This window comes from Delphinus delphis, chromosome 3, assembly GCF_949987515.2.
Source record: "Delphinus delphis chromosome 3, mDelDel1.2, whole genome shotgun sequence".
Taxonomy (NCBI): Eukaryota; Metazoa; Chordata; class Mammalia; order Artiodactyla; family Delphinidae; genus Delphinus; species Delphinus delphis.
Window position 1 is genome coordinate 27,584,885 of NC_082685.1, and position 21,880 is coordinate 27,606,764.

Here is a 21,880-nt window from a genome sequence, read left to right on the forward strand (position 1 = left end):
AAAAGTAGGCCCATTGAGAAAGCCATTGACTTTTGATCTTTAGACTTCGAATGCTATTCATCAGCATCAATATTTTAGAACTTAACTCAGCCCTAGTCTGAGTCCAGGACGTCTACAACATCACGATGACTCACCACATCCTGACAGCTGAGGACCTCCAAAATGCTGTTGAGTAACTCGACACAGTACTTCTTCTCCTGGACCTGGTGCTGCATCTCATCCTTCTGCTCCAGCAGCTCCTTCAGTTCCTTGGTGATGACAGGAAGCAAGATGTCCCGGCATTCTGGAATGAAGGCAGTTCAGAGGCATCTGAGCTTCCTCGTTTTTTAGCTTCTTTTCTTTATTTTTTAGATAACATTTCATTAAATAAATAATTCATGAATATCTTCTTCTTGTAAAAAATGCAAATATTAGAAATTAGGTTAAGGGACTTCCCTGGTGGCGCAGTGGTTAAGAGTCCACCTGCCAATGCAGGGGACACGGGTTCAAGCCCTGGGCCGGGAAGATCCCACATGCCGCAGAGCAACTAAGCCTGTGCGCCACAACAACTGAGCCCGTGCTCTAGAGCCCGTGAGCCACAACTACTGAGCCCATGTGCCACAACTGCTGAGGCCCGCACGCCTAGAGCCCGTGCTCCGCAACAAGAGAAGCCACCGCAATGAGAAGCCCGCGCACCACAACCAAGAGTAGCCCCCACTTGCCACAACTAGAGAAAGCCCACGCGCAGCAACAAAGACCCAGTGCAGCCAAAAATAAATAAGTTTTTTTAAAAATTAGGGTAAGATTTCCTTAGAACATTATTCACAGTTCTGGCCCCTCCCACAACCCCTACTCCCTAGAGGCAACCAACCAGTTATTCTATTCTATATAGATGTATGTGTATGTGCATATAAAAATGTATGTATGTGTGTTTGTATACCAGTATAAAATATGTAGTATCATTTTGATTTGGCTTTTCATTTAAGTAAAACATATCGCACTGTGATGATCATCTTTCAAGATCTTCTTATATGTTTTACATATGTACGTTATCAGTACAAGAACATTTAGTGTCATTTTGGTTTTGTTGCCTTTTTATAAAAGGGGACTATACTGCACATATTGTTCTGTACCTTGATTGTTTTCATTCACCGATATTTTTTGGAGCACCTTCTATGTTATTACATAGAAGGATCAATGTTAATTATTTATAGCTGTTTTATAGTATTCTCTATTATGGACATGTTTGTTCATTTAGTCATACCCCTATTGATGGACATTTTTCACTGGCATAAACAGTACAAAAATGAACAACTTTTCACTTGCACCCTTATACACCATGACTTTCATTTTAAATAAATTAAAACCTTTGCAAAGATGGGTAACTCTCTTGGCTTTGCTGTCTCAGGAAATACCCGGAAGTTTCTGAAATCCTACACAGCATTCTTTCTATATTTCTATTAAAAATGGCAAACCTTGAGAGATCAAAAACATCCCCCCAAATTTCAAGCCATCCCTACCTAGATGCTTCTACAGCTGACATGTGAATCATATATGCCAATTTTATTTTAATTCAATACAACAAGTAGGTGCTGAACATCTTTGATGTGGAAGGCACTGTATTTCTGGAAGTACAGAGATAATATATGGTTCTCACCCAGTAGATATTTAAAATACGACAGAGGTGATCAGCAACAGAACAAAGGGCAACGGCAGAAGACAGAATAAGATACCGGTGGGAAGAATCAGACATCAGCTCTTGTTCTGTCAGCCTAGCATCTATACCTGCTCTGGCACAGCACCCTGGTTTCACCCTGGTGAGCCACCCTGCTATGGGATATAAACCTAGGGATACTGTCATAAGGCTCCCTGCCCTCCTCTGGACCAGGGTTGGGTACCTGACCCTAATTAGGATAACCTCTTGATCTGCACCTTAAGGGAACTTTAGTAACAGTTACTGCTGACATTGCTAACATATTGAGCGCTTACAATGTGCCAGGCACTGTTTGAAGTTTCTTGCATGAACTACTTCAATCTTCCCAATGAGTCTAGGAGGTAGATACTGTTATTTCTCCCGTTTTGCTGATGAGGAAACAAAGGGACATGCCCAAGTGTACAGAGCTAGTAAGTGGTGGATCCAGTCTGACTGCAGAGCCTGTGCTCATCATCACTAGACAAAGGGTAGTATCTTTCCTGGAGCTCATCTGTCTGCACAGAAGTGCCCTGGGGAGGCTCGCTGCTTCCTCTCTCAGGGCTATTCTGAATCTCCCCTCTCTGAAGACTGGTTCCCCAGCTTTTCCTCTGATTCTTAAACTGCTCCCTATCATCCAAATACATTTATTTTCGGTTAAATTTATCAGACTAGGTGTATGTCACTCACAACCAAAGAATTCAGACTTGTAGAGTCATAAAATACCATGAGGGCTTCAGAAGAGAGAAATGATCTATGGTTGGAAGGTTCATAGAAGACTTTATAGGCTCTGATAGAATTGCGTCCCTTGTCTCAGAGCACTAATGTCAGTTTGTAATTAAATTCTAATTAGTATAATTAATGTCCATTCATCCAACCAAAGTGTAAGCTTCGTGACAGCCAGACTAAATCTCAGATGCCCAACACAGTACCTGGATCATGGTAGCTACTCAGTAAATCTTGATGGAGTGAATGGAAGAGGTATCATTTGAGATGGTCACTGATGAGTAAATAATATTGCCATCAGGAGAGTGGGGATTTAGAGAACAGAGAGTGATTTAGAGTTCATGGACCAAGATGTAGCAACGTATACAATGGTGGAATATTACTCAGCCATAAAAAAAGAATAAAATAATGCCATTTGCAGCAACATAGATGCAAGTAGAGATTATCATACTAAGTGAAGTAAGTCAGAAAGAGAGAGACAAATACCACATGATATCACTTATATGTGGAATCTAAAATATGGCACAGATGAACCTAACTATGAAACAGAAACAGACTCACAGACATGGAGAACAGACTTGTTGTTGCCAAGGGGGAGGAGGGTGGGGGAGGGATGGGGTGGGAGTTTGGGATTAGCAGAGGTAAACAATTATATATAGGATGGATAAACAACAAGGTCTTACTGTACAGCCCAGGAAACTATATTCAATATCTTGTGATACACCATAATAGAAAAGAATATATTAAAAATAGAATGTATATATGTGTATAACTGAGTCGCTCTGCTGTACAGCAGAAATGAACACAACATTGTAAAACAACTACACTTCAATAATAAAATAAAATAAAATAAAATTTTAATAAAAATAAAAATAGAGTACATGGACCTGGGTAAGTAGAATAGTCTCTTGGAAGTAGAATAACAGGAGATAACATTGAAAAGGAAAATTCTTAAATGCAATGGGTGGTGTAAGATTATAGTTCTATGGAAACAGAAAATTACAGGCAACAAAAATTTTGATTCAGCTTTGCTTAATGTTATAGATGGAATCATGGGCCACGGATTAATGGTACTTTGTTTGGACTCAAGAAATGGTTGGTCTAAGGACTTCTGAGAATACAAGGTGCTGAGTTAGCCATTACCCTTTGTTCAGAGAGAGAAGAAAAAAGACTGGATAATATTTACATACCAATTACCATAACATTTAAGTTAAATCTATACTTAGTCCATTGAAATTTTGTCCAGGTCTGTTTATTAAAAGGGGTAAAGAAATTTCCTGCAAATTTCGTGCAGAAGTTTGTTTTAAAAGTTATCTTCTAAAAGATGTTAACTTGTAACTTTGAAACTTTTTGTTTGTTAGAGGAAACTGTATGTGTAAAAATGCTTGTTGTAGGAAAAACTAGGTGAGTTCATTTGAAGTTGTAAACTCTTTGTCTTTGGGAGATGAATGACCTCACCAACTTCATGAAACTTAACTCCCTTCACTGATGTTGTCATAATTAAACCCCATCAGAAGATAAGAACTGTGCCTTCACTTAAGTTAGGTAAGAATTGTAAAGTCTTCCTCTCTGAAAAGTTAATTTTTGCTAGTAAAATAAAAAAGATTCTAATAAAGGAAATTTAAAACACAACAAAAATCTTGTTCTTCCATAGTTCTCTGGGCAAAGGGAGTCTTCAAAAGATGTTTTTTTAAGGTGATTCATGTCATTGTAGCATGTAGGGCAGCTGCAGGAAGAAAAGACCAAAGAGCAGACAGAGACCAGTGTATATGCCACTGCAGTAGTCCAGGTGATGGCAAATGAGAATAAAAGTGCTGGGTTCTACCCCGCTAGACTCCTAGCCTCTGATACAACATTCTTGTTCTCTGTTGAAGCTAAAGATTTGATAAGACCTTAAAGAAAGTTGGTCTTGAGTTTAAAGCATAGTAAGACAATGTTTTAAAGCCTAGAGCAATAGGCTTTTGCGATCCAAGATTATAAATCACTTAAAACCTCTCCATCTGTAAATGGGATCACCAGGACCTGCAGAGAGGAGGTGTGTAAAGGTAGACAAAGGGTTAATCTACTGAGGCAGTTAATTAACTCATTCATTCATTTAGTCAGTCCATCTACTACATTTATTGAAGGCTCCCTAAGTGCCAGTCACTATTCTGGGATGGGAGGGAATGTAACCAGGGGTTGCTTGCCCATCACAGCAGCAGAGCCAACAGAGATAAGAGGCAGACTTAAGTAAACAAGAAAAACCCTGGTGCCTCTACCTCCTGGGAGTGGCAACCTGTCAGTGGCCATATAACAGAGCTATAGAATAGTAAAGGCCAGGTTTTTCCTAAACAGCTCATTCTGTTGGTATTCTAGTTGAGATACTTCAGTTAGATCTTATTACAAAGACGTGGGTGCAAGGGAAAAGGCCTGTTGGAAGATTTTAGATATTAATGAAGATCTCCTTGAGAAGTCACCGGACTTTACATTCTACTTAAAATTGAGCTAAATTAGTAGATTCTCATGGAAAAGTCTAATAGTGAGTTCTCCATCCCTAGAAATATTTAAGCAGTAGGTAGCTGTCTCTGGGCAGGGATAATGAAGAGGTATTCAAAGTATCAGATGAAGGGTTAAACGGAATGATTATTAAATCCCCATCCAAAACTCTATGATCCATAAAACAGAGGTCCAAAGGAAGTGGCAGGAGGAAGGATGTATTTGCTAGGGGGAAAGACAGTGGACATGTCTGCATTGTTTACAGACCACTGAGGTCGTGGGAGCTACAGACCAGGCCGCAGCAGAAGCCGTGGTTTATCAATCTGAAAGTCACCGACTTTACAGGTGATCAAAACCAGCATCCCCACAGGACGAGGGCTCTTCGTGCTGAGTCAGAGGGATTTGAGCTGAGGAAGCCATTAATAACACAGCCTGTTTTGCAGAAAGTACTTTGTCTTCTCGTTAACCATGATTTCTCAGAAGCGTCTGGCTCCTCTGTTTTGAAATGAAATAATTTTTCTCATTTGTAATTGGAGCTGTGAAATTACATTAGTCTGTAAAGCTTCAGGAAGCAGCATTTCTAAACTGTGGCTTGAATGTCAAGCAAACAAACAGAAATGGTTAAAAGATAAATATTGCAGAGCCTTAAATCAATCTTTATAGGTAGAGGCAATGAGCGTGAGAGACCTGCAAACAGAGCCTGGGTAACTGAGCCCCACAGAGCCTGGAGATCGGCCAACAAGTGATGACAAGTCCAAACCGTAATTCAGACCAGGAACTTAGGAACCCGCAGAGCTACTCAACTCTGTGTTTCCATAGAAAGGAGTTTTCTTCTGTCAAAGCGACCTGCAGAGAGGAAAATGCAGTGTTTCCGGGCTCTGGAGTCTTCCTTTTCAGAGAAACCTTTATCCTATGGCAGAAGATGCCACTGCCTGGATTCACAGCTCTCTTGAAGTGTGATATGCTTTTGAAATAATTTCACGACTCAGGTATACTTCAAATAAGATGGTCCTTTTCGTCACCTCCTTCTCCCCAGTATCAGCTCCATGGAAAGATCAAAATGTATCCTTTGTCCACTTTGGAAAACCACCTTGAGGTGCATCAGGCCACAGATATATCTGTGATCTCAGCCACAACTGCAGCCCCAGAGGAAAACACTCCTAAGAACTACATCTGAACTTGCTGTCTTCCCCACAAACCTGCTCCTTCTTTGCTCACTCTGAGCAAAGACACCCTCGGGCACACAGTCAGCCAAGCAGACTTGATTTCTCCCTCTCTCTATCCCCAACATCTTCTCCATCAGGAAGTCAAACCCATCTCACCCCCAAGCCAACTTCCTGCATCCTCTGTTCCAAGTTTCCCAAACTGATCTCCCACTTCCAATCTCAGCAGCAGGAAATTTCCCCAAACCCAAACCTGACCACGGGACTTCCCTCCTTGAAGGGCTTCAGTAGTCTCCCAGGGGTGAGTTTGACCGCTGCTCTGGCATAGCTGAAGGCCCTTAGTGGGCAGGCCCTTCCTTACCTCTCCACCCTCCACCTCCTGCATCACTCCACCATAGCCTCTCCTCTCCTGCTTCTGAGTTTTTGCATGCTATTTTCTTTGCCCAGAATGTACTTATCCCACCCATCTTCACCTGACTAACTCCTCCCTGCCTCCTAGGTCTTACCTTAGTTGCCAAATCCCCTAGGACAATGTTCCTGACACCCCAACTCTGACTTGGGTGACCCTGTTCTGTGCTCCTGTAGTATCCAGACTAGAATTTCATCTTCCCATTTCCCACATTACGTGGCTATCATCTATGTAACAGGACGAACAGTAAGGTTCTCATCAACATCCCAGAAGTGAAGCTGAGGTCGAAAGCTGAGGACAAAAGGTGTAACTGCTCCACATTCTAAATCCAAACCGTCTCCAGTAGCTGGTGTACACCATCATCCCCCATGGTTTTTTGAGAGGTACCAGTTCAGTACCAGTCCTACAGTAATCTGCATGCACCTCATCCCAGAACTGAGGGAGGGTCTGCAGAGGACTCTGGATACAAAGCAATGCCCATAGAAAGAAGGCATTGCCTCTCCTCCCTGGAGCTGAGGTGAAGGGAGGTAGAGACAAAAGAATCACTCATGAAACATATGAAGATGAGACTGGCACCTTATGGCCCCACTAGGGAAATGTCTGCTGATCTTCCATCCCAGGTACATCCTGGCTCCACCAGCAGAACTCAGACACTTGAGAACGTTTGGGAATCCCTCTCTAACTGTGGGGAGAAAGGTTAAACCCACAAGGTGTGTGTGTCAGGGCCTCAGTCATGTCCTCAGTGTGGTTACCCCATTTCTAAGCCTGCCTGTGGCAGCCTTCGCTTGGAATTTCACTCCACTCACAGCCAGCCCTTTACGTTATCACCAGCATGGGTTAATGGACTCCTCAATCTTGTTCGATTTTTCACAGGCTTTAAAGTGAAAGTCGTTCTGCTTTGGTCAAGTTCCTATTGACTGAAAGGCGAATTCAGCTCCGCGCAACCCTCCTGGAGGAGAGCGAGGAACTTGTGATGGCCAAGGTTTGCCCTGCTCTCCCACACTGCCCACCCCCAGCCTTTTGGCAAGCAGGGAAGACCCCTAATTGAAACCCAACATTCTCCCCAGGCAAAGCTGAGCAGGGCCAGCGGGGCTCTGCTCGGCCGCTTTCCTTCTGTTTGGTAGGGGGAGCATCTGCAGATGCCAGAGGCCACTTGGTTCCATCAGCTAGCCACGAAGGAGGACCGCCACACACAGCTCTAATCTGATAGCAGTTTGTTCTCACAACCGCCTTCCTCCAGCCAGCGCCTCATGAAGGAAAGTAATTCCACCCACTGGGAAATCAGTAACTACCCACAAACCTCATACTCCAGATCAGGTTACAAGCCTTTTACAACCCTACCACTGTTGTGCCCCCGCGCATTCTTCAGCAGCTCCTCGTGACTCACTCTCCTTACCTTCCCAGAAACACGCCTAAGTACAATGTCAGAATCACTCCTCACTCCCCCTCCAGCCTGCCTCAGCCATGACATACATCTCCACTTTACGAACCCTGAGGGCCAGAATATGTCTCCCCAGCTCAACAAACATAGCCTATTTAGAGATTTCAGAACTCAGCAACTGCAAACTTTCTCTCCAGGTATCTTACAGGGGTGAAAATATAATTAGGCAGTAAATCCTAAAGAAGAAACATACGTTCAGAACTTTATACTAGATACCCACTTAAAGTCCAAACCGAGCTATTGCTTTTGCCATATATCCTTTATATTTAACACAAAGCATGATATTGCACTAAACCTACAAGCGAACCCCTCTAACAAGTTAGTGTTTGCCATTCAGAAGCATAGTGATGGCAGGAAGAGTAGACTGATGTATAATTGTTGGAATTTACACAGTGATGGGAGTGTGGTTATGTCCAAAAATGTCACACTGGTTATAAATATAATTTGTAAGCTCTGATAGTCTATATGCATATATTTATATCCTTAAACATATATAGACATAATTATTGTAACAGGCACTATTCTCATGGATATCCTGTTCTAGTGGGATATCAGAAACAATTTAAGAAGATAATAATTGTCTTAGGTTGGATCTTCCAGAAGCAAACTCTGAGATGAGGTTTGGGTGAAGGTGTATTAAATAAGGAGGTGTTCCAGAAAACACTGGAAGGGGAGTAGGGAAGTGGGACCATGAAGGGAAGGAGACCAGGTAGCCTTCAAGTCTCACAGAAGGGGAGCTCTGGGGACAGTGTGGGCCACAGGGGTGAAGCAGCTGGAGTATTTAGACCTTGGGGATGGGTGGTCCCGGGCACTTCAGGTGCTCTCAGTGTCCAGGCAAAGCAGGCCCTGCTGCCTGAGGGCAGCCAGAGAAGGCAGGGGCTGGCTATTGGGAGAGAGAGTCCTCCTGGAGCTCTTGTACACAAAAATGATCACGATTACAGGAGACATGGGAAGAGTGCTGAAAGTTGATGCTATTACAACAAATGCCAATAGCTCCCAGCAAGACAATTAACTGGGTAACCTGGGAAAGAGAGTCTGGAGGTGCAGGGAAGACTGTTCCATGTGGGGCAGTTAAGAAGGCTTCTGAGACGGAGAACTGGAGCTGAGACCTGAGGGTGAGAAGGGAACAGCCTAGAAAGATCTCAGGGAAGGCCATTCCAAGCAGAGGAAACAGCACGTGAAGGCCCTGGGGTAGAAATTTGCTCAACATGTTGGAGGAATCACGTGGAAATAAGTGTGGCCAGATTATAGGAAATGGGAAGCATAATATGAGAGTTTGGCCGGGGCCGGGTCTCATCAGGCCCTGTGGCCCATGGTAAGGAGTTTGATTACTGGGTGGAGATAAAGATGTTTTGTTTTTGTATTTTTAATAGAGGGTAGGGGGTGGGCCTAGAGAGGAATGTAGGAGAAGACTGAGGAGGCTTTTCATAGAGGGGAAAAAGAAGTCTAATGGTTATTGAGCCCTTACTCTCTACCAGGCAGTCTCTCTTTGAAGAAGTCTATCATTGTACCTATTTTATGGATGAGGAAACTAAAACTCAGAGAGATTCAGTAACTCACCTAAGATTACACAGCTAGTAAGTGGCAGAGCTGGGATTTAAACATAGAAAATGTGATCTCAGAGCCCATTTTCACATCTACTAAACTATCCTGCCTCCTTACTATAACAGTGAAGGGGAAAGGAGATAAAAACTTGATTAGTTTGTAGCAGGAGAGACAAAGGAAAATGGACAGACTTGGGTTACAGTTCAGAGGCAGAATCGAACTTGCTGATGGGTTTAAATGTGCTATATAGATGTGTAAGCATATGCATTTTGAATGCTGGAGAGAATAACAGACTCATTTTAGGGTTTATCAAGTTAGGATCTAATCATGAAGCCCATTTCACTGCCTCAACTAGCAAGTAATGAAAAGACTCCCATCAACATTTCTCTGATAGCGTGAAGTGGCTGCCGAGATGGCCCATTATCATACCTCTGCAAGCTCTTCGGGCATAATCAGTGTGTCCGATATTATATTATATATGACACATAATCAGTGTGTCCTGACAGGTGCTTCCACTTTCGGTTACCCCTCTGCACTTTCCAGGATCACTTACACCGCCACTGTGACCAACCTCCTCCCTAACCAGCACACTCATTAAACCACAGTCTAGCTCCATCGAAAGTGCTTTTAGGAATATAAAGGTGCAGATATGGCCAACTGAGCAGTGACCCAAAATTTGATTTGTTCCCTAATGCTTAGAATGATTACATTCACGATGCCACACCAGAGGAGTGTAGCTCAGCCTTAGAAGATTGTCTCATCCATCTCCTAACCCTGGCTAATGGAAGGAGAAGCCAATGAAAAGCTTGGGGCTGAACCAGCTGGCCTCTACACTGGATAATCCGGGCAGTCTTTAAAGGAGGATTCTCATCAAAGCAATGTGCTCCATTTCAAATTCATGCAAGAGGAGAAATGAGTCAAGGTAGCTTTTTGACTGGCAGGAGCTGGGTCTTACATCCTTTGCCCCCATTTTGTTCCAATTCAGTGACATCTGAAATTCAAATCCATTTATAAGCACTTAGGATACCTATTATAACAGTAAGTACCACCCACACCCTTCCAGAGCATATCATCCTTGACCCCACTGCCTTTCTTTTGTACTATGCTACACAGATCCTTTAATCCCTTCACCCCAGCCCCTGTCTCCTCTGGAGACTCACATGATTCCCTGGCTCCATGAATTTCAATCTTTACTTAACCAGTCTTTCTGAGCTAATCTGTGGTCACATACTCAAACAGGGTTTTCTCAGCAGTAGGAGTCAAATTTTAATAAAGGGTAGAAACCATTTGTCTAGAAATCCATTGAGAATGAAAGGGAGTGGCTGAGTGGAATACCAAGTATGAGAGCTAGGTAACATATGTTGAACTCCTGCTGGGTTCTGGGCACCATATTGGGAAACTACTTAACCCTTACCAAAATCTGTTCTGTATATGGCATTGTCCCCATTTTACAGATGAGAAAATAGGAACTCTAAGCAGCTTGCTCAGGGTAGGGTCAGTTAGCTAGTGTGACTCCAACAGAGGCAAGATTTCACAGTAGACTCCAATGCCAGCACTGTTCCAACTTCACTCACAGGCTCATGAGTACAAACAATTATTCCCAACTTCGAGATTCTGCAAACTGAAGGCAGCCACCCTTTGAATTTGTTAGCTCCCTTAAGCTAGCCTTAAGTAGGAATTCCAAGACCCTGGCTGGTTGGTTTGTTTAATGGTTGGTTGTTTTGTATGTTTTAGTGAAGGTTACAGTACCAGGGGAATAAAACAAACAACAAATCGCAGTCCTAGAATCATAGATTTAAATAATGATGAACATTCATCAACTCGGTGATTTAGTCATCAGTTTAGTCACTCACTTCTTTCACTTTTTAAAATTCAACCAACCATTTATTCAACTCCAATTGGTTAAATAACCTGAGCTTACCCGTCTCACTGCAGTTGGCTAGCAGATAGCAATCATGACCTTCAAACCTCTCACTCCCTGTTTCCCAGAAGACAGTGAGAGCGTGGGGTGAGACACCTAATCTCCATCAGGTCATGTCTCCTGCAGCTCATAGCACAATGTCTGTCACACGGTAGGATCCTAGGAAGTGTTAGATGAGTGAACGAGTCTTTGCTGATTTCAGAGACAGAGAGAGCCCTGTCTGCCTACACCGAGGGCAACTCTCAGAATCAGAAACCTATCTGGTGTTGGGTTATTTCACTATTCATTATCCTGTGCTGTCCTTGAAGAAATCAGACGGCAGCAGCTAGGGGCTGGAAGAAGGGTGTGCAGGAGGAGAACTGCACGTGTGTTTCTTCACCTTCACCACTTCCCCTGAGCAGCTGTTCTTGTAACATCTTTCCATCCTTGGCTTCATCTGATCCCAAAGGCAGTTATGGAGAAGTGGGCAGAACTCTGGATTAAGGGTCCAGAGACCTAGGTCTGAATCCCCGACTTACTACTGCCAGGATGCGTGATGTCAAATACGTCACTTTACCTCTCTTCCTCCAAAAATGGGGATTAAAATGCCCATAAGAGGATCCAAATAAAACATACAAATTCAGTTGTAGTTATAGGCATACCTCAGAGATATTGCAGGTTCGGCTTCAGACCACCACAATAAAGTGAAATACCACAATAAAACCAGTCACATAAATTGTTTTGGTTTCCCAGTGCATATAAAAGTTATGTTTACACTATATTGTAGTCTATTAAGTGTGCAGTAGCATTATGTCTAAAAAAATACATACCTTCGTTTTTAAATGCTTTACTGGTAAAAAAATAAAATAAAATAAATGCTTACCATCATCTGACAACACAAGGTTGCCATAAACCTCCAATTTGTAAAAAAAAAAAAAAAAAAAAATGTGGTATCTGTGAAGTGCAATAAAATTGGATGTGCCTGTATTAAGTGTAATGAGGCATAGGGATCTGATGCTACACCTAAGAAGTTTTTGAGTCCAAAGCAGAGCACATCGAAACTCCAGCAGCTGACACGTACACTTGACAAAACACCTTGGTCCAGGCGTACTGGAATAAAAGGGACTAGAAGCTGTTATCTGCATCATTCAAACCAAGCGTCCTTTGTCTGAAATACCAAACTCCAGAGAACTGAGTTCCGAGAGGAGGGAATAAACTGAAATGATTGGGGTATACGCCTCAGATTTTCATGCTCCCTTTTGTATGTGGAGAGACTAAAAGAAGGCTCAGGCAAGCGTTCTCTGAACTTCCTTGTACATTTCTGCTTGCAACTTAGAATAATAATGCCACTTACTGGCAATCCTCAAGCTGCACACAAACAACCCTGTATCGCTGGCATCACAAAACTTACACATACCAAAAAGAACAAAAACCAACAGCAATGGTTTGGATCAATATGAGCAGCCGGCATTCCATTTCTGAGACAAGCACACACTAAAAGCCTCTCGTTTGCACTTTAAGGCCAACAGAGGGGCCCTTCATTTCAGAGAATTAAATGAGAAAATTCTCCTGGATTCAAGCATTAGCAAAATGTAAGGGCTGTGTAATTGTTTCCAATCATCATCTGATTCTCTCCTTCCCTCACCTTCCCCATAACAGCTCCAGAGGACAGGAAACTGGGGTCCCTCTCACAGCCCCACACATTTAAAATCTAGTGTTGTTTATTACAAAGGGAGAACAGACAAGTGTAACAGCTTTCAAACAAGCTGAAGAATTGGAAGCAAACTCCAAAGAGGAAGGAAAAACCATTGCTATGCCCCCCCTCCCCCTGATGCTGCCCAAATAAAAATGAAAATGGGAAAAAATTCTCCTTCTGGCCTGTTTTTCTTTTCTAGAAGCACTCAGCTAAGAAGGCAGAGAAGAGAGACAGCCTTCAGGGGGCAGGGGGTTTTGCCTGCTTCATTTCTCCATTCATGCGACAGAACCAACACGAGCCCTCCCCTGGAAGGCCCAAAGCGAAAGAGTGACTTGAGAAATGAATCACCCACTTAGGCCCAAAATTTAAATGAGAGGATCAAAGAGATCCTGTTTCGATTCTGAAGCCAATGAAGAGGAAATCGGGAAAGTGTGAGAAGGGAGAAAGTAAAGAGAATACATGTCGGTCAACAACATGTAATGAGCTTTCTGTACAGAGGGAGGACAACATATGGTCCTTACCCTTGGGGCAGTCCAAGTGTAATAAAGAAAAGAACCAGTCAACTGACGGGAACAGTATAAAAACATACGATGAAACACATTGTGTTTCCACTATGTTCAGTCCCTGCCAATGAATCTCAGATTGCACTCCTATGAAAATGACATTAATATTTTATTTTAGGCATGACTTGTTAATATATTTATTTTTAGTTATATGTATTCCTTCCTATGCTACCTTAGTCCAAAAAGATGCAAAAAGGAGATGACACGCCAAAGTAAAAGGTAACATAAGGGCTTCAATTACCCACAAAATGTAGCTCCTCACTTGTGTGATAAACTGTCCGGACAATGAAGGAGACCATCCAAGTTCTAGAGTGTATGGATCACTGAAGTAGAAGAGAACCAATTCCTCAAGAGAAACACAGCTTTTTCTGGCACTAAATTGTTTAAGAGATTTTTTGTATTTTGAGTTTTAATGTTAATGTTCTAGATTAAGTTCAGTAGTGATTAGCTGCTTTTGACATCAAGTTGTGGAATTTTAGCTCTAAGAAGAACCTGAGAAAAGCTAATGGTTTTCATTCATTTGACTGCATTATGTGCTCACATAAAACATGAAAACAATAAATGGAGGACGACTCATGACGTGTACTTGTCCTTACATGGCATCTTCATTTATTTTTCATCTGGACAAATGTTTATGGAGTGCCTAGCAAATGCCAAGCACTGGGGTGTACAGGACCAGGACATAAGTGGTAAAGACTGAGAGAAGTGACCAGACTCAAGGCATATGTGGGAAACAGTCAAAGGCCTTAGTGATTTATTGAAAGTGAAAAATAAGGCACAAGAAGATTTGAAGGCTAACTCCAAATGACCAGCAGAAAAATAATGGAAGAAGAGAAAGTTTTCATGAACAGAATGAATACAATTTTGGAAGTGTTGAGTTTGAGTACCTGTAAGACATTCAGATGAAGATGTCAAAGGGACAAAGGTCTGAGAATGATTTCATATAAATGTGCAAGCATGAATTCAACTATATGAAAGATACATGGTACATGACCTCCTTCCATAAAGAATTTATAATAAGCAATCACAGTGCATTTAGCAGAGAGCAGTTTATTAAAGTTTATCTGGTAATGATCATGAAGACCACAATGAAATGAAAAGAAAGGAAAAGGAGGGGAAAGAAGATACAGAAGCAAGGAAGAGGAGAAGGAAAAGCAGCTGGGGTCTGAACAGGGACTGACTGGGGATATATGAACACAGGAAGTTGGGACAAGGGAGCTTAGAGGGGCTTGGTAACATGAGAGGTTTTCGCTTGAAACCTTTAGCTCATCACAAAGACAAGGTTTAGGTGGAGTCCAAAGAGGGGTAAGCAGCCCAAACTGCCCAGGTGATCTAACCAGTATGTTTGTCAATACTGTCACTTTACCAAGTAAGGCTAATTGAATAGGAACTGGAAAGCAGGCTTTGCAGGGCACAACAGCCAACGACTATTTCTAGAGTATCTACAATGCACCTGGCTGTTGAAACTGGGATGGAAATGTAGCTAAAACCTGGTCCTTTCCCTCAAGGGCTCTCCTGCTAGAGCATCATGCACAGCCTACTGGCCCAAGATAAGGCAAAGGGATAAACTGGACTGTGAGGAGGAGGAATGGAAAGAACTGTCAGACGTTAAGGAGGCTCCATTCTCATTCTTCTGACACAATAAGTACCAGGCCCCTCGATAAGGCGGAGTACAGGATGGATGCTAAGAGCAGGAATCTCAGTTACTGTCTGTGTGACCCTGGACAAGTCACTTAATCTCTCTAAATCTCTGTGTCTTTGTCTGTAAAGTGGAGATAATAAGAGCACCTCCCTTCACAAGACTGTGAGAATGAAATAAGAATATGTGAAGCACTTAGAGCAGCAAACCTGGCCCATGGTAAGCGCCATGAAAATGGAAGCTATTATTATCATATTTTTTTAAATATCCATATGTAACTTTCTGGGTAATGGAAATATGCTATATCTTGACATGGGTGGTGGTTACACGGGTGTCTACAAATGTAAAAAAAATTCACTGAGCTGTACACTTCAGATTTGTACATTTCACTGTATGTAAGTTATACCAAAATTTAAAATATACATTGCTATCAGGTAGGTATTATTATTTTCCCTGTTTGACAGGTGTGCACAGTGAGGCTTGAGGAAGTTAAGCAAATTGCCTGAGATCCTGCACCAGGTCTCACTCTCAGGCATTCAGACTCCAGAGCCTGAGCTCTCAAAGACTGGGCTTGGGTTCCTGCGTTGGCCGAGCGTTGGTCCTCTATAGGGCTCAAGGAGCCGTTACCCAAAGATGCTGTCCCCAACTCTACATGGAGAATCTCCTGCATGAAGAGAGAGCAGCTCTTCCTTCCTCTCTCCCATTCTTTACCCCACCTTCCACACTCTTCTCATCTCAGCTCAGTTCCATTGCCTTATTAACTATTAAAACAAAAATGCCTGCCAAATCACAACCTGGTTGGTGATGAAGTGCACACATGCCAGCAGGGGGACACCCAGCAGAAGACTGGCAGTGATTAAGGACTTGAAGGGAATACACCCGAGCTCTCCAAATTCCTCTGGAGCATAAGATGTCCCACTAGGAACTGACGGGCACCCATTCTAAGTCTGCATGCAGCTCTTGCCAAGACAAAGCATCAGGCAGGGATGAGTGAGTGATCATAATTTATGAGGTGCTGTAGAAATTAATTTTGTATGTCTCCTCCATTAGCAGTGTGTCTGGACTAACTTTAATATGCAAGTTATCATGTTAATCTTTGATACTAGAAAAGAATGTGCCGTCATTAACCTTCCTAGCCCTGAATTTAGCAATGCAGTCTTTTTTTTTTTACTTTATTTTTGGCTGTGTTGGGTCTTCGTTGCTGCACGCGGGCTTTCTCTAGTTGCGGTGAGCGGGGGCTATTCCTTGTTGAGGTGCACGGGCCCCTCATGGCAGCGGCTTCTCTTGTTGCGGAGCACAGGCTCCAGGTGCACAGGCCTCAGTAGTTGTGGCTCGTGGGCTCTAGAGCACAGGATCAGTAGTTGTGGCACACGGATTCAGCCGCTCCGTGGCATATGGGATCCTCCTGGACCAGGGCTCAAACCCGCGTCCCCTGCAATAGCAGGCGTATTCTCAACCACTGCGCCACCAGGGAAGCCGTACAATGCAGTCTTTTTATTAGCCCTAACAGAAGCAGCATTCTTTCTTGGCATCTCAGTACCCTACCTACCTGTATGCAGCTCTACCAGGCACTTGGTAAAATCTCTGCTGATTCAGAAGCCCGTATCTCAAACATTTGACTCTAACTGCCCATAAGTCACCAGAAGTTGACTCTGCCTTCCTTTTTTCTTTTTTCTTCAGATTCCTCTCAATGAGAATAAATTCTCTGCCGAAGGAGCATTCCACAAAAAGCACATAATGGCCAGTTCTTAGAAGGAGAGGCCCACAGTATGAGGGGACATGAATGAGTTCTGTGTGATATTTATGAAGGCTAGCTCATGCCAGGCTAGCAGTGATTGGTCTTCAGAACCCCAGCATCTCTGGGTAACTAAATTATAGAAGCAGGAACTTTTGCTTCAGGGAACAGGGAAAAAAAATTAGGCAATATTGGAAGATTAGCTGTTAAAGACAATAGGAAAATCACCCAAATAGTGTAATCTAGTACATCTTTTTCTCCATGTATTCAATTCATATAGGCATATACCTATTTATAGGTAAAAGAAAGTTACCTATGCCCCCATCTGATGAATAACTTTAATATTCTTATTCCATTCATCCCATACATTCTAACCTTTAAAATGTGATAACAGTGGGAAAATCTTTGATAAATTGCATTTTGCCACTTTTTCTTTCATTCACACCCTCTCACTGAACAGCAAGGTAATCAGAAATTAGAGAACTTTTTAGATGGGGAAAACAAGGTAAGAATGAGGTCTAAAATAGAATTTTAAAATAGAGCCTAAGTAAGTCCCTGAAAAATAAAACCAGTTTCTGTTCTCAACAAATGCAGTAGCATGCAGTTTATAATTTAAAATACACACAAAAATACATACATACTGAAAGAAAATTGACTACTGACCCAACTTCTTGGATTGTAGGAAAGTTACCAATAATGAGACCTTCAATATATCTCTGGTATATGGGTAGTTTTTATGTTCTCCATTTTGATTTAATAATTGTTTTTCTGGCTGCTACATAAAAAAGACATGACATGAATAAGAAGGAAACTGGGATTCAGCCACATCTATCCTCAAAAGGCTTAGGGCATTCTAAAGGGCAGAATCAAATATTTTCCAAGCTTTAGTTAACCATTTCACATTTTGACAACGTGAAACCTACCCCGTACTCCTCAAAATTTACAGCCTACACTATGGTTTACTTAATGTTTTTCATAAAGGAGATTCATTCTAATCTGCTTACATTCATTTTAAAAGAAAATTTTGCTATTTCAAATGGAAAACCACTGTCGCTTCCCATAGATGGAAGGTAAGGTAACAATCAATACCAGGAAAACAAAACACTTACATTAAATTCTAAGAGGCACTTAGCGGCGAGGTCTGTTCCTTTTGCGCTATCAAAGGAGATTAGCAGAGAAAGATTATAGACAAAATAGCAGAGGTATACAATCCTTGACATAATGAGAAAGATTGAAAAGGACTTGAGAGAGAACGAATGATCTGCTTCTGTGATATAGTACTTTAACTGTGCATAGCTAAAATTATCCTTCATGCCAAGGAAAAGAATTTTGCATGTGGTGGTACATATCACACTTTGAGAAACACAAGTAAAAAGAAAGAAACCAAAATCAGGATCTCTGGCTTCCCATCTCTGCAACTAACCCATGGTGTGATCTTGAGCAGGTCATGTCCACTCTTTGGACCAGTTTCCTCAACTGTAAAATGAGGAGGTTGTGGATTAGGCAATCTCTCCAAGGAGCCGCTCAACTCTATGTGTCTGTGTTTTGTGAAACCTTTAAACGTGTTCTAGAATATTTCTTCATCATCTAAAATATGTGGTTGTTAACTGCATTTATCCTATTATCTGAAACGCTTACCAGAAAGAAATAGCAAAGATTTGAAAAGATCAGCCACTTTGGGGCAAAAGAGCCTTTTGAAGCTGTTGCGTTGAAACAAAAATTGATACAATCGACTGCAGTGCAAGCACAACAGAAGCTGACTCTCCAGGATATATACCCGTGCACCCCTCAGCTTTAGAAGCCAGTGGGCAAAGCACTGCCTTTAAACTGGCCTTACCAACCATCATGTAATCATTTGCCTAGGTCAAGTGGTAGTGTCTGCCAAGTGAGTAAAAAAGGGCGCTGATTCAAAATACCGGCTTTACTAATGGCAGGCTGAGAGGGGAAGAAACAGATCAGTAGTCAAAAACCAGCTAAGTAACTGTAAGCTTGCTCACTAGCAAGATCTGGTGTAGTTAAGCAAGTTTTTCTCCATCTGTAAAAGAATGACTGTAACCTACTTTATAAGGTTTCCATAAGAAATTATACAAAGTTTAACTATTATCATAATTATGGCAGTACATATGTTTATCCCCTTTCTCAGTTTTTCTCCTGTCTTTATATTCTGGAAAAATCAATTTAAGCAACATTTTATTTTTAATGCTGTACTTTGGCTCCAACTCTGAGAAGATAATAGTGAAAATGAATATAATAATTATAAATAATAATTTATGAAAATAATAATTATACTTACATTAAGTTTAAGCTACCATTTAGAGAACATTACCTACCATCCAGGAACTGCACTAAGCATTATTTCATTTAATATTCACATCAATCCAATTATTATTCCCATTTTACAGATAAAGAAACCAAGAACCAAAGAAGGGATGTGACTTTTCCAAAGTCACTGATGGATACAACTCAGAGATTATGAAATTTCACAGTGTCTCTCCAGATCTCAACAAGTGTGAGTGAGGAGATCATCCAGGAAGTCTTTTTTATACATCTGGGGTCAAAGTCGAATCATAAAAAAAAAAATCAGAGATTACCAAAATCTAGTTTAATAAATTAAGAAAGGTTGAATATTCACAATTCTGAAGGTCTCTTGTGTTTCTTATTGTTTTTTAAAATAAATTTTTAGAGGTAATAAACAATAAGAAAGACTTGAACATCATCTAGCTCTCTCCTCTGAAATCCCCTGGCACTTGGCTTATGCCTCTACTGTAGAAAATTCATCCTGCATTTTAACAAGGAGTGCCTCATTTTGCAAATGAAGGCATGCTCCTTGAGGACATCACCATATTTTTGCCAACTTTGTATTTTCTAAATGGCTAGTCAATGCTTTGTTTATAGCAGAGGATCATAAACATTTGTTGAATTGGAAAAACCGTTTGAAACATTATGTCTCTTCGTTAAAGAGGTGGTCCCATCTATACTGTATGGAATTTGAGATGTCAGAGAGACAAAGATACGGGGATTGACGTGAAAGCAAAGACATGGACTAAAGATTAAGGTTGGCGGGGCTTCCCTGGTGGCGCAGCGGTTGAGAATCTGCCTGCCAATGCAGGGGACACGGGTTCGAGCCCTGGTCTGGGAAGATCCCACATACCGTGGAGCAACTAGCCCCGTGAGCCATAATTACTGAGCCTGCGTGTCTGGAGCCTGTGCTCCGCAACAAGAGAGGCCGCGATAGTGAGAGGCCCGCGCACCGCGATGAGGAGAGGCCTCCACTTGCCGCAACTGGAGAAAGCCTCGCACAGAAATGAAGAGCCAACACAGCCATAAATAAATAAATAAATTTAAAAAAAAAGAAAAAAAAAAAGATTAAGGTTGGCGGTTGTAAGCATCAAGATGGCACTGAGCCCTAGGGTGGATGAACTCCCCTAGGCAAGAGCGGGCAGAGCAAAACCAGAATACAGCTTAGAACTGGAGCCCCAAGAGTGGTTGCTGAATGAACTGAATTTGCTCCAAGGCAATACTCCTCCTCTCTCTGGGACCCTCATTCCTGACCCTCAGGCATGGAAAGAAGCACGTGTAGCACTGCAGCCCTGTAACATGCACTCTGAGGATGTCCCCATTTCCCAAGACTAACCAGGAGAAACAAACGGTGGAGGGCTCCCCAGCGTTCTCCCCTAGGTTGGCAAGAGAGGGAGAAGGGGGTAGCTGACCAGAGTTAGGCATGGGAAGTAAAATGGTGCAAGAAGCCTGGCCACAAGGAAGGGGCCTGGAGGCCAGAGTTGCCCCCTCCCATGGGACAGGAGTAAGAATACCATCTCTCCTGCTCCACTCCACAAACCCCAGGGTCTGTCTCTCGATGTGTATGGCCCAGATTTCCTGGTGAACAAGGAAGAGGGAACAACACATCTCACTCTCAGAGAATGATTTTATCTTTTTCCTGTTGAACCACGTACAAACCATTTTGCTGTTTGCAGACTGATCCCACCAACTATGGAGATTCACAACTCGCTGTAGGCCTCTGAAACAGCACAGATTTTCCTGAGAGGTAACCGGGACCTGCTTTCTCAACACAGGCCTCAAGCAAACAGCAGAGCACTGCAGTGAACCTCTTGCTACCGGTACTGTAATTGTTTTAAACCTGCAGCTGTAACTGGAGGGGAGCCCAGAACCCCCATAAACCAAACCAAAGCAAACAAAGCACCTCATTACACACTTAGGTTCTGGCCACTCAGGGACACTGGCAGGGGCAAACCTGATGAAAAGCAATTTTTCAGACCCACAGAAATATTTGCATGGAGAGAAAAACCCAGTAGAGCAAGTGGGGCTCTGCTGTCCTAACTGCTGGCCCCTCTCCAAAGGCTCAGAAGACTGGTGGAGTCTCAGGTCCCTCCCGCCAAGAAGCACAGAGCCAGTTCGGACAAACCTCTCAATGACGTGCCATGGATTCACAATGGCCTGTGTGGACAATGTACCGCCCAGGATACATCTGAACACAAGGAGTCCTTCCATATCTTTCATGTTAAACTGACACCACTGCCCTCAAAACCCCAGAATACCTAAGTGCTTTTCAAGCAGTGTTAAGGTTGAAATTGCTGCCTCTTTTTCTATGCTGTTCTAGCAATACAGACTCACCGACTATCAGAGATGGACAGGATCTTAGACATTCAACTCTCTAATGACACTCATGAGAAATGGAGCCCAGAGAGGTTAAGTGGTTTGTCCAAGGTCATGCAGCTTGTTAGTAGCTTTCCTGGACTAGAGTTTAAATCTTCCCACTGTTAGTACAGTGTTTCCTCCAATAGATTATGTTACCTTCCTCAGTTAAGGTTCCTTCATCCTTTAAACACATTGAGCACCTACTCAGAGCCAATTCTTTGGAATACAGAGAAAACACTCTTTACCTGAACTCAAGAAGGTTG

At 42.4% G+C, this 21,880-nt stretch overlaps 1 protein-coding gene across 1 annotated transcript in view; it reads right to left on the reverse strand.

Moving 5' to 3' along the window:
- Positions 1-21,880, reverse strand: part of DOCK2 (dedicator of cytokinesis 2) — a 408,525-nt gene that overhangs the window by 255,921 nt on the left and 130,724 nt on the right. Inside the window, exon 26 of the mRNA XM_060008407.1 lies at positions 135-283. Within this exon, the coding sequence (XP_059864390.1) occupies positions 135-283 (149 nt within the window). The remainder of the gene's footprint in view (positions 1-134; positions 284-21,880) is intronic.